Raw genomic sequence first — 12,454 nt, forward strand, 5'->3', positions numbered from 1 at the left:
AAAAAAAAAAAAAAAAAAGACACACAAGCTAGCCCTGCTCAGCCAGGCTCTCCTCGTTCATCTTTTCCCTCCACACAATGCAAGTCCGCTGGAAAGAGCAGCACATGACTTCTGGTCCGCGTGCCCAGTGCCACCATTCCACACCCCTCCTACAGTTTCGTCTCCATCATAACTGTAAGATCAGGACAAGCCCAGCAATAAAATGCTTGTGAATGAGTCCTGTGTGCAGTGCGCCCCTGCAGAAACCGATCCCCGCGAGGTCCCTGAGAAGCTGACTAGGTGGCTGTGTCCCCATTCGGGGTGGCTTGGTGGGCAGAGGTCACTTGCCCTGGCTTCTCCGCCTGCTGCACCACGGTGCCTTCTCGGGCAGCGGGCACCAGCATGTCCCAGTGTCACCGCCCGGTGGGAAATCCTGGGTTGCCATCCGTGGCATTGGTTTTCCCGTCCTGGAATGACACGCAAACAGCGGAAGCACCCGCCTTTCCTCCTCGGCCCCCTTCCTGCAGTTGGCTCCATGCCCCCTCACCCCCAGCGGGCCTGGCCGCCCTCCCGCCTCTGGCCCCCGGGTCGGCCTGGCTGGCCGGACATGCCAGCATCGGCATCAGAAAGCTTGGTCGGGTGAAGGGTTAAATATGTTGAAATAAGGCTGGCCTCACAAAAGAGGTGGCATTTACGCCCCGTACGTTTATGGAAATACTTGCTGAAGGAAAACAACCACAACATTGTGCGTGTCTTTAGGAAGAGAATGGCCAAAGTGTCTTTAATTCACTGTTTACCCGTGAGAATTACTCCCAGGAGTCATCCTGCAATAAAATCTTCTTGGTCTATGAGAATAGAAAGAAATTGAATCAAAAGACTCTATTTCCACTTGTATTTATTCAGTCTGGGAAATTCAGTGGGCCGAAGCATTAGTATCAGCAGGGGATTCCTTGCTCCTAGCGTTAAATTACTGTCATAATCGCTCAATTATTTCTTCCTTGTACTGTTTAAAATAAAAATCCATCACATTCTATGTTTTTTTCTAGCATTTATTAGGTTGAGTGTTTAGGAAAATCAATTATAGTCAGTCAGGCATGAATTGATGAATGTTCTTGTAATAATTGTCAGTTGTTAAACTGAATGTACTTTCTCTTCTCACACTTTTCATTTCCTTCAGAGGGCAGAGGTGGCCCAGAGAGAGGCGGAGACTTTGAGGGAGCAGCTCTCGTCGGCCAACCACTCTCTCCAGCTGGCCTCGCAGATCCAGAAGGCGCCGGACGTGGTGGGTAGCCCGGCCCCGTGGGGACTCTGTCCGCCGCGCCTCTGCCCCTCTGGGCGACAGCTGCTTGCTTTTGCTTCTTAACGGTCCTTTTCGGGAAAATTTTTAACCAGTACTGCTGTGTTGGTCGGGAATGCTTTGGGCAATCTGGGGACGGGACTTGTAAGGGTCAGAGGAAGAGCTTTCCCGATTGGGCGTCGATGCTAAATGGTCGGCGTGTCGCCCTCCCGACGTGGAGGCCGAGGCAGGGGATCCCCTCACCAAAGAGAGGGCCCTCCTGGCTAGGACTGGGGGGAGACGGCTGACAAGAGGGTGGGGCATGTGAGGCAGGAGCGTTGCCAAAATTACACCGGAAAATTGGAAGTTCCGTCTCCACCTCCATGTGTCCTTCCAGAGCAATGAGCAGGGCAGGCCGAAGAGGTAATAAAGTGATAAACGGTCCAAGTCTGTTTAGTCACAGGCTCGCTGCAAGAGCCGGCATTCGGAAGGAGTGAGGCACACATCTTGTCCCTTTGTATGCCTCTTGATTTTTTCTAAGACGAATAAAAATTGCTCTCAGACGGAACTTTCCCAGCTCGATCGAGGCAGCTTGGACTTTAAGATTCCAGGCTCCCGCCTTGAACGCCATGCAGTAGCCTGACTTCCCCAGGCCCGGGTTTCATCACGTGTGCAGTAAAGTTCTGGAAGGTCTTACGAGCAAAGTGCTTAGAGCAAGGCTTGCCCCGTAATAGGTGTCAGTCAACCTCAGCGCTTGCTTACTGCAGTTGGCCTCACCATCTCTGATCAGGGAGCCCCGGGTTCAAAGCTCAGCTCATCACCTGTTGGCTCACGGACCTCAGGTAGTCAAGCGGGGGCAGCCTCAGTTTCTTATGTGCAGAGTAGCAGTGAGTGGCCCCCAGGGCCCTCCAGCTCCCGTGGCCTATGGTGGGTGAACTGTGCTTGTAGGAGGCCTTTCCTTTAGGAGAGGGTTCCAGAGCACCTGCTGTGTGGACAGTGGGAGAGCAGGGAGGGACAGGCCAGGCCCTTCCAGAGAGGGCACAGTCTCACCGGGAGACCCCTTCATGCGGTGGTTGGACAGCCACTCTCCCACCTAACCCGTGAGGCAGGCATTTTTCTTTCTTTACCTAGGTGACTCATTTTCTTTCCTTAAGTTGACATTACATTTTAAAAATAATTAACATTCAAGAGAACATGATTTAAGGGTTTCAGGGTACAGAGAACAATTTTCCATTTAAGGAGCCATCCCAGCATTCATTTTACCTGAAACGCCCCCTGGGCTCTGTCACTGTCCCTTCATCCACGCGTGCCTGCATGGGACCCGGGGCCTTGGCCGAGGCGGGCGGAGACCCTCGAGGAAGGAGTCAGTACGGCTTCTCTCCCAGCCTCTGTGGTCGCCTTGGGTTCTCGAGAGAAAGCCATCCGTCCTCATGTGTCTACACGGGGCTCCTTAGCTAAATGTTTTTGATTGAAAGGAGTTCTGGCACCATCCGAGACTGTAGCAACCAAAACATTTCAGAAGGAAATGAATGTTTTTGCAGGTCGAGTAAGTTGTGGGTCCTCGAGGCGCTTAAACACTTCATCATGGGCTAAGTGCAGTGTTTACGTGGCTCGGGTTCAGCCGTCCGTGAGCGGCCCTGCCAGGGCTCCCCCCGGGCCTGCGTTCCCAGTAGCTGCAGCTCCAGCCAGTCGGGGAGCAAACATAGGAAACTAGGCCAGCAGGAAAATGTCTTTTGGGCTTGGCTGGCAGGACTCGGCAGAAGAACAGCGAAGTCTATAGATCGAGCAAAAGCCAAAACCGATCCATTGGGCGTCTTAACAGAATCGCCAGTCATGGAAGGTGAGCCTGCCTCTCGGCGGCCTCTGGCTCTGCAATGGGGGCCGCGCTGGGGCTTTATCTGGTTGTCTGATTTATGCCTTGAGACCCCACAGTCATTGGAGGTAGGTTTTATTGTCCTCGTTTTCCAAGTAAGGGAAAGAGGCTCAGAGAAGTTAAGTAATTTACACAAGGTCACACAGCTTGGACATGATCAAGCTGGAGTTTGATCCTCAGTTGACCTACTCCATAACACACTCTTGCCCCTCCATCGAGCTACTCTCCTTTGTGTGCATTGAATGAGACGGGACATATGCAGGTCCTTTGTCAAGTATTTATAGACAAATAGTCGTTCAGGGCTTTGGTGCACCATAGCAGGCCACCCCTTGAACCTAAACAAACCATAATATTAGGAAACATGCCTGTGTTATCAGGCGAACCTACCAGGTGAAGCCACCAGATGGAATCAGCCTACTCCAGGCACTTGGTGTTGGCAGAAACACAGGGGGTCAGTAAGAAAGTAAAACGGAGGTCCCCATGCCCTCCTCTTTCCCGCGCTGGGGTAAATGTAAGTAAGACGTTAGCCCAGAGCCAGGCGTCTGAGTCTAAGTCTGGGCTCCCGGGCGCAGCATCATTTCCGGTTAGGTTTTCTCGCCGTCTCAAGTGGTGCTCTTGCGTCTCATCAATATTTGACATGGAAATGGCTGCAGGATAGAAGAGATCATTACGTAGCGTATTTCGGCCCGGGCGTGCTGGTCTCCATCAGAGGACTCAGATGCACGCGGCTTGGGAGGGAGGGGAGATGAACACATCAGTACCTTCTGCTTTTACATTCATTTTTCCCTTTGGACTGTCATCATCTTAAGGCCTTCTTTTTCTTTTTACCATGTTTTCAGACTCTACAGAGCATTTTCACACGTCCTGTCCTGGCCCCCGAGCCATCAGAGCCCCCACCCACAAGCCCTGGCTCCCATGAAGGGCGTAGGACCCCCTACAGGTCTTGGAAGCCTGGAGCCATGGGGATATCCCTGCTGGGACAGACTCTTGGGACTTGGTTCTGGTGCCCACCAGGGGAAGTCAGTTTTGTTCCTTCCTTCAGAGGCTTGTCCCGGCCAGAGTCCTGACCTTGAACCTGTCTCCAGGGGAGGGCCCAGAACCCATGTATTTTCTAAACCCCCCAAGTGCTTCAGGTACCACTGAATTGAGGCCCAGAGAGACACGCGGGAGCCAATGGTCCTGACCCTCTTTGGTTCATGTACATTTCATGTCCTGGCAGTGATGGCAAGAGGGTCTCAAGTGCCTGACACTGAGATGTGCAGAGCGCCCCTCCTGTCGGCCTGTGTTCACTCCATTGCACAACTTCCTTTCTAGCTTGTGCCCAGGGGCTGAGACCCAGGCCCAGACCTCCCTCCACACCCTGCCCCTTGATCACCTCCTGCGCCCTCGTTTGGTTCTTCCTTATCTCCCGCGTGTCTTCGTGATGGGACAGCCAGGAAGTGAGCCCCATTTGGGCTTCGAGTAGAATGACCTTTTCTGTCTCCTTTCCAAGGTCTTACTGCTTTTGGGTGGATGATCTCATCTCTTGGAGCTTATGTAAGACACAAATGACTTTGGCTAGGTTATGAATGAGGAAGCCGGCCTGGGTGCCTGAGAGTCCGTTGATGTGCTCAAGGTCGCACGGCCAGCAGGGGGCCAGGCCAGTGTCGGCCCCTGGAGTTGAGCAGATGGCCCTCTGGGACTGCCGGCTCCCAGGTCCCCATCCTGAATCCAGGCTCAGCCCTGCCAGCTGCTGTTTCTACACATATCATTTGAGCCACTTATCCCTGGTGTATTCAGCTTTTACTTGGCCGTTTGAAGCCCCAGAGCCCCATTTGACTCTCCCAGAGAGCACTCAAAACCATTATTATGGCTGGCATCCCTCAGGTTGGAAACTTGATAGATAAGTTCAAATGAGGTAACTCAGCTCAATCTCTAACCCCCATGAGACCAATCTCCCTGGATATCCCTCTCATCGTGTCCCCTCCCTGGTCCCCCAGGCCCACGACCACAGGTGCGTGCACTTTTGGCCACCCTCCTGAGCGGTGGCCATCAGGTAGCACAGGCTCTCCCCTTTTCAAGCTGGCCTCAGCATCAGTGACCCCCACCCATGCCCCGTCCCTGCTCTTTCCAACCTCCTTGTCCTCCCATGGTGCTCCCACCCTGACACGGAGCCTGTCTTCCTTCTGCCCACCAGCCCTTCCGCCCCCTTCCCTCCTCACCGCTCACTTCCACACGCTTCTCTCACTAATGTGATAGGCAGTAACCCCTGGCACGGCCAGGTGGACTGGTCTCAGGTCCCTGTAGCTCCTGACCTGGATCCCAGCCAGCGTTGTCAAGGGCGGGGCTTCCCACACGCTCGGAGGTCAAGGATGGGTTTGGTTTTGTTGTTAATTCCTGATCGGTTGCAGACAGTAAAAGCGTCACAGCAATGTTGAATCGCTAGGAAAGTTCTTAAACCCTCACTCTCCCTTCCTGGGCTTGGCTCCCTGTGTACCGGCAACATTTTGTGAGTTGGCGCCAGTTCAGGGAGCACACTCTGAACAGAACTGATCTGGACAGCATGTGCCTTTTAAAGAAGCTGGTGGGAAGATGCTCGCCGGGGCCATGTGCATGTCTGCCAGGACTCAGAAGGAACGAAGGCCTTACTTCCAAGACAGTACAAACCAAAGGAATAGAAAGGGGTCACTTGTTTGCACACAGAGCTTTACATTCTTAAATGATCAGGTCCTTAATTTCCCAGCAGGGAGATGTGAAAAATTACCTCCCTGATGACTGGCTGTTCCCCAGTGTGAGAACCCTGTGACAGGCACATCGTGCCTGGCCTGGTGGGGCTGCACCTGCCAACTGGGGCCGCGGCTGCCAGTGTGGGCAAGAGCAAGACATGAATTGGGGCACATTGGGGGCGGGGGCATGACAGTGAGGATGATGACATCCCACACTGTAGTCTGAGCTGTCCCCAGATGTCTGCTGTCACAGAGACCAGTGTGTCCTGTGACCCTGGCCATGCCCAGAAGAAGTGCAGCCACCCGCCAGAAAAGCTTCCAGAGTCCTTCAGGAGCCAGAGCTCCTTTTAAAACTTAAAAAAAGGACAGCCTTAGTCCTTGGGAAGTAGAATTGACTTTTTCTTCTTCTTTTTTTATTTAATACCTTTTTCCTATTCTGCATATTTTCCAAAATGAGCAAATGGGGGGGGGGTTGGCAGTAAGTTTTTCACAACATCAATGATCAAAAGCGTTCCAAAGCAAAGAAATGCCAAGTGCATTCTCCCACATCTTTTAACTCTTTTTGAAAATGCTGACTCTTAGAATCAGATGGTCAGACACCATCCCGGCCTCTGGATAACACGGTAGCTAACCCAAGGGACGTTGCATTACATCTTGGGGTAGAAAATCCTAATGCTTCAGAGCTTCCACGGGACCTCCCCAGAGCCTGCCCCCGGGTGCCCCCACCACGCAACCAGACCCTTTCTGTCACCTTCTTCGGTGGTGGCTCAGGTGTCACCATGTGCACGAGGCTTCTCCCGAGCGTCTTCCTGAAGTCCCACGCCTCACCCAAGCCTGACCCCGGGCTCCATCCCCGCCTCAGTTTCTGGGTGCCCTGGTTGGGGCGCAACACACGTTGGCATCTCAGACGCCCAGCCCCGCCCACTGACTGGATGCCCCAGGGCAAGAGGGACTGTTCTCCCTGTGCTCACAGAGTGTGCCTGGTTCCTGGTGTGCACCCAAAAAATACTTGTCCATTGGCCAAATGCAGGCGCATTTGCCATGCACACAGGAAGGTGGTGCAGGGAGGGTGTTGGCAGGTCTGTCCCCACGGAGGCAGGAGGTTATGTCTCACCACCAGTGCACCGTCCACATCACTCCACCTGCGCGTCCTGGCCTCTGTCGCCGGCACAGATAAGCACAAGCCCCGCCCGGAGCCAGGGCACTTCTGTCATTCCCTCTCTCCTCCGCAGGAGCAGGCCATAGAGGTGCTGACCCGCTCCAGCCTGGAAGTTGAGCTGGCCGCCAAAGAGCGGGAGATCGCCCAGCTGGTGGAGGACGTGCAGAGACTCCAGGCCAGCCTCACCAAGCTGCGTGAGAATTCGGCCAGCCAGATCTCCCAGCTCGAGCAGCAGCTGAGCGCCAAGAACAGCACACTCAAAGTAAGGGCGCCGTGGGGGCCATGGGCCGAGGGAGGGCCAGATGCACACGCGCACACCTGCTGCCTCTGCCTTCTTCCACTCGCAACCCCGGAGGGAGCCCGAGGCCAGCTGGCCCAGTGGGTCGCTCCTGTCCTCACTGTCTGGGACACGTGCTAGGTGAAGTGAGCACAGCAAGAGACCTTAGCTCAGAAGCCATCTTGTTGGCCCCACCTTGGCTGTTGAGCAAGTTGTCTTTGCCGTTTGTGGTCTGCACCGTCATGGTTAGAATTCGTTCTCACGGTCAAAGCAGAAGTGACAGCTCAGGTTTTTCTCAGCCTGAGCTCCAACCATCAGCAAGAGTTTTTCCCTCCCGTGAGAACAGTGGGAGCATAAGGAGGCCTGAGGTTTCCCTGGACACAGCTCTCAGAGACATGGGTACACAGGTACCATCAGAGCTCCTTTCCTAAGACCATCTTGTCTGGAATTGACTGCACATAGGGCAACCTGGAACCTCGGTGACAGAGCTAGAAGCAGGGTCCTGGAGCTCAAGGCAGGGAGAGTGACTTTGAGCCCTTCTACAAACTCTTGCCTGGATGGCACTACCCTCAATGGCACTACCCTTGCAGGCAGCACTTGGTAGAAGGCCCCGTCTTCAGTGCCCACCCACGGTACTGCTTCCCCACCTGGCATCCCAAAGATGGACATTTTGTGCACCTGCTAGTGTGGGGTTGGAGTGGTTGCCAAGGTCGCAGGCCATCTGCACAGACATACCTTTCATCAAGCTCCAACAGCCTTTCAGTATGTATATTTTTTTTAAGTATACCTGATTTAAGATACTTTCAACCTGTTACAGTTAGCACAATATGAAGAAAATCCTTGCACCCTAGATTTGTGGCATGTCAGGGCCAGAAGGGCCTCCTTGGAGGTATCTTATTTGATAATAAGTGACAGGGCTAGCAAGGGTATGGGCCCAGCCTCGAGGCCAGACGGGCCCCCACTCTGCCATCCCTCCCAAGCCTGCATAGTGCCCACCCAGCATCCGTTTGCGGAGCGCACGAATGATGGCCAAGCCCAGTCTTCATGTACTAAATACAGTGCAATAAGATCAGTTGTAAAAATGTCAGGAAAACTTTCTCTTATGTAAAGTAATTCCAGGGTGTAGTTAGGCGCATTTTAACTTTTTAAAAAACTGAGATTTTTCCCTTCCCTTCCCTTCCCTTTCTGACCTCGAGCCGAGTTTCCCTAACCCGGGGCACCCACTGCTCTCCCTCCCTGGTTTCCTCCTGGCCTCTTCGGGGTGCATTTCATCCCCTGCCAGGTGCCTGGGCCCCTCTGCGGAGCCGGTCCTGCTGGCTTTGGGGACAGGGTTGTCACATTTGTCATTGACCATGGCATTTACTTCTTCTGTGGTTCTTATTCTCCCATCGGCCTGCCCAGTGAGTGCCAGCGTTCATTTTTTATTTCTAGATTAAATCTAATTTTCTCATGTTACAGCCATTCCTGACCCCAGCAGTGACATTATTATTAGATAATTTGCCTTTCTCTGCTTTGTTACAATGAAGGGGTATGACTCAGATATATCCTGCATTTGACTACAAGAGAGAGGCTATAGACCTCACATTTTTTATTATGAAGCAATTTCTTCTAAATCAGTTAAGGTTTTAATGTTTGCCTTCACACACACAAAAAAATGAAACGCCGTTTTCCAAATGAATGTTCTTTATCCGTATCTTGGGGGAATTCTTTAATACGATGCAGTTAATGAAACAATTTGGCAATACTTCTTCCAAAATTATCGCTCCCTTATCTTCTTCTGATCTAATAATCAAAACATATCCTCTAGTAACAAGACTTCTCTAATTCTAATTATCTTAACCCCTTGTCACCAGGAGTGAAGATCTCCCCAATACTGAACCCGCACACAAAAGGCATTAGCCTCCCCCAGACAAGCACAGCTACCTCCCTCACCCAAAGGAGTAAGGTTAATTGAATGAGATACCTTCCCAGGGCTTTTTTTTTTTTTCTAATGTGTATAATTTATAGTCTGAAATCTAAACTGAACAGCCATACAGTTATTAGGAAAAATATGTTATGAATGGGACCCATCAGATTGGCAACCAGATGCTTTTCCGATGGGGGGTCTCCAGCCCGGCAGCCATGGCTGCTCAGAAGCAGCCAGGAGCGGCACCCGAACTTTCCCTGGGGCTTTTCTTTCCTGTTCCTCCCTCTCCCACCCCAACGCCCCAGTCTTTTCCTTCTGGGACCATGCTATTCAGCTCCAGGGGACTCTGGGACACACTGAGCGAGCCGAGGCTCGAACTGGGATCACCGTCTGAGGATGCTCCAGCTTCCAGCCCACCTCCGATGCTTGGCGTTAAGGGTGGTTTTGCCTTGAACGTTGACGATGGTCTTTGAGACAAAGGCTAACGGGCTTGATGACATTCACTGAGGGGACATGAGGGCGGGGGTTGATCTCTTACCTCTTGAGCTTTTTGGGGTTTTCTCAGCGGCATACCCTGAAATGGAATACATTTGGGGAGCCGTTGGTTTGCTTTCTCCAGCACCTTGGAAGCCTCCTTCTCTTGCAACTCCTGTTTCCTCACCTGGACGCTCGATCGGTCATTGCGTGAGGATGAATCAGCCATTGCCGGGCTGCCAGTCTCTTTCCCTGCATTCCACTTACTCGAGCCCAGTTCACCCTAAACGCATCGCTGTCCACATCCAGTGGGGCCCCCTCTCACCTTGAAATAGACATGGAAACAGACTCAGAAGTGGGAGGCGTTTCTTCCTGCCGAATCTGCCAAGTACTCAAGCACATTGCCGCTTGTACGGGATCATTCTGTATTTGTAATTAATGGAATAACCCAGCTGCCATTACAATGCTGCTTTTTTTGATAACTCTGTTCTGTGGCCTTCTGTCGGAGCTCTTCAGTACAGAGGCAGCATAATTAGGCAGTCACCTGCATTTCACTCACTCAAGCACAGAAAATCATGCTACCAATAGCTTCAATTTAAAATGGGTATTTATAAGAAAGGCTGGCTAAAGGAATGCCAATCTCCCATTGGGAGAAACTGTATTTTCTAAAGATGAGTACTTCCCACTGGGGGCTGGGGGTGTGTTATAATCACCTGGGGGGCTGTCTCCAAACCACATGCCTCCCCCACCCTCTGTCCTGCCCCCCTCCACCATCTCCTATAGTCCTGATCCGTCCCGTTGACCCACCGTAGAGCACGCCGTGTCCCTCAGAGGGTTGGGCCAGGGAAAACACTAGTAATCACTTCTCTAGCTTCACTCAGTGTCTTTGTTTCTGGACGCTGGCTCTTCGATACGTAGGTTCCCTCACCCAGCAGCGGGTTTACCCTGCAGGGAGGCTGCCTTCAATTCAGTTAAATTCAGCAAGCGTCTTAGCGTCATCTCAGGCTCACCACACAAGCGGCCGTGATGATGATCGTGGTCTCTCCGAGGAGGTCACTGAGGTTAGGAGAGGCCTGCGCGTGTCCCTCCGCTGTGCCTGTCCACCAGCAGGAAAGACTTACCCTGGGTCACACAAACGAGCCCGAATGTCCAAAGTCCCAGTAGCAGGGAGCTCGGGGCCAGGCCTCCCCCAGCCTTGTGCTGGCTAGGTCTCAAACACGTCGTGAGCACAGATTCAGGGAGAGGAAGGAGTAAGGCTTCTGTGGGGAGGAGGAGGGCGAAGGTGGCCCCTGGGGCAGGAAGCAGAGGCCATCTGCCCAGCCACCATGGTGAGGCCCCGGGGAAGACCACCCTGCAATCAATCTCAGAGAAACTGAGGGGCTCCGAGCCACAGGCCTCAAGGTCCGCGTGAGGATGGAGGCGGGAGCAGGAGACGGCAAGTGAGCTTCTCCAGAGCGGCTGTAACCCAGGGCGTTACTAGAAGTGCTTTCAGGAGCTGATTACTTGTGGGAATCTGTGAGGAGTCCTTTTGGAAAGACACACATGCCCCTGGCACCTTGAATCGGATCCGAGTGTTTCACCTGCAGGCAGTGCCCCGGTGGCCCGAGCATTGAGCCTGGACCCTCCTGTGATGGCACCGTTCCACGAGAAGGAGTTGGCTGCCTGGGTCACACCTGGATCACAGCTCGAGGAAATTAGAAGTGACCTCTGATAGGGCTGCCTTCCTGGGGATCCCCGTTCACGGTACGGGGTCACACTTCTCCAGCCTGCAGCGAGCCCTCCGGGATAACCGTCCCTCCCCCGCCACAGTCTGGCCACATGTGCACAGGGCCCACCTGGGCCCCCCGGGCTTCCCCCGCCCCCAACATACACCTGGCATCAGTAGATCCTAAATTTACATGCCTGCTACCTCTCGCCAAGAAACCCTGGAGACCAGACGAGTTTCCCGTGCAGGTGAAGGGAGGCACACGCAGCCGCAGCCAGGACCTCAGAGATGGTGTGTCAACCCGAGGGGCGGGGCCTCAGACCCACCCCCACCCCCCATCCCGGACCCGGGAGCCCGGTCACCCACCGCTGCTCCTAGCCTGAGCTATTGGGCTTCAGAGAGCACTGCTGGCTCACAAAGCCTGGCTCTGACCATCTGGAGGGAAAGATGGAGGCGTCTGCACACGGCAGCGGGGTCACCTTCCCTGGCCCTCTGTCTGTTTGGTGGTATAGATGAGTCACTGCCCTGCCCCCGGCGCTGCCACCCAGAAGAAAGGCCTTCCCGAGGGTCTCCACATCGGTCTTCCTGCCTGGGGTCCTGTGAGTTGGTAGCCCTAGAGCATTTTAAAAACTTCATAGGGATCATTCTTCTAGCAACTCAAGATCCTTTCCATGAGCACCTGCTGAGCTCCCGGGACCACGTGTGTGCTCCCTGTTACTAAATGGATGGGACTTGCATCCTGCGACTGTCCTGTCGGAGGGGCTCTGGCAGCCTGCATTTGTCCTGCATGTCCTCACCACTGGCCTTTGAGAACCCGCGTTCTTACTCCCCCCATTGTCCAGAGGAGGAGCGTGAGGCCCAACAGGCTAAGCCCATTGGGAAGCGGAGAACTTCATAAACGGAGCCCTGGATTTAGAGCTGGAGAGCCGCTTCCAACATCATACAGTCCTACTCAATACCACCCCCCCCCAGGGATAAAGTCCAAATAACACCAGTAGCAGCCACCACCCCCTATCTCCAGAGTGCTTTGCCACGCGTTCAGTGAGCATTATTCTATCCGGACCTCACCAAAGTACTGTACCGTGGGTACTGTTATCCCC

General features: G+C 53.5%; 1 protein-coding gene and 2 long non-coding RNA genes across 8 annotated transcripts in view; 1 reads left to right on the forward strand and 2 right to left on the reverse strand.

Moving 5' to 3' along the window:
- The window catches only part of LOC105240491, a 15,255-nt gene extending 11,605 nt beyond the window's left edge, over positions 1-3,650 (reverse strand). The window contains exons 1-2 of the long non-coding RNA XR_004628374.1: positions 3,516-3,650; positions 2,519-2,751 (exon numbers count right to left, since the gene is read on the reverse strand). This is a non-coding gene — a long non-coding RNA (uncharacterized LOC105240491). The remainder of the gene's footprint in view (positions 1-2,518; positions 2,752-3,515) is intronic.
- The window catches only part of CUX1 (cut like homeobox 1), a 358,600-nt gene that overhangs the window by 265,225 nt on the left and 80,921 nt on the right, over positions 1-12,454 (forward strand). For 4 of the 6 annotated variants that reach the window (XM_034669957.1, XM_034669959.1, XM_034669956.1 and 1 more), the window contains exons 10-11: positions 1,157-1,261; positions 7,066-7,254. In XM_034669957.1, the coding sequence (XP_034525848.1) occupies positions 1,157-1,261; positions 7,066-7,254 (294 nt within the window). The remainder of the gene's footprint in view (positions 1-1,156; positions 1,262-7,065; positions 7,255-12,454) is intronic. The other 2 variants (XM_034669958.1, XM_034669961.1) reach the window with 1 other exon arrangement.
- LOC117804133 lies at positions 3,640-6,724 on the reverse strand. Its single transcript, XR_004628375.1, has 4 exons — positions 6,585-6,724; positions 5,330-5,504; positions 4,504-4,659; positions 3,640-3,775 (listed from the first exon to the last, which is right to left on the reverse strand). It is a non-coding gene; the product is annotated as an uncharacterized LOC117804133 (long non-coding RNA).

The sequence above is a fragment of the Ailuropoda melanoleuca genome, chromosome 10 (genome assembly GCF_002007445.2).
Source record: "Ailuropoda melanoleuca isolate Jingjing chromosome 10, ASM200744v2, whole genome shotgun sequence".
In the NCBI taxonomy this organism is placed as follows: Eukaryota; Metazoa; Chordata; class Mammalia; order Carnivora; family Ursidae; genus Ailuropoda; species Ailuropoda melanoleuca.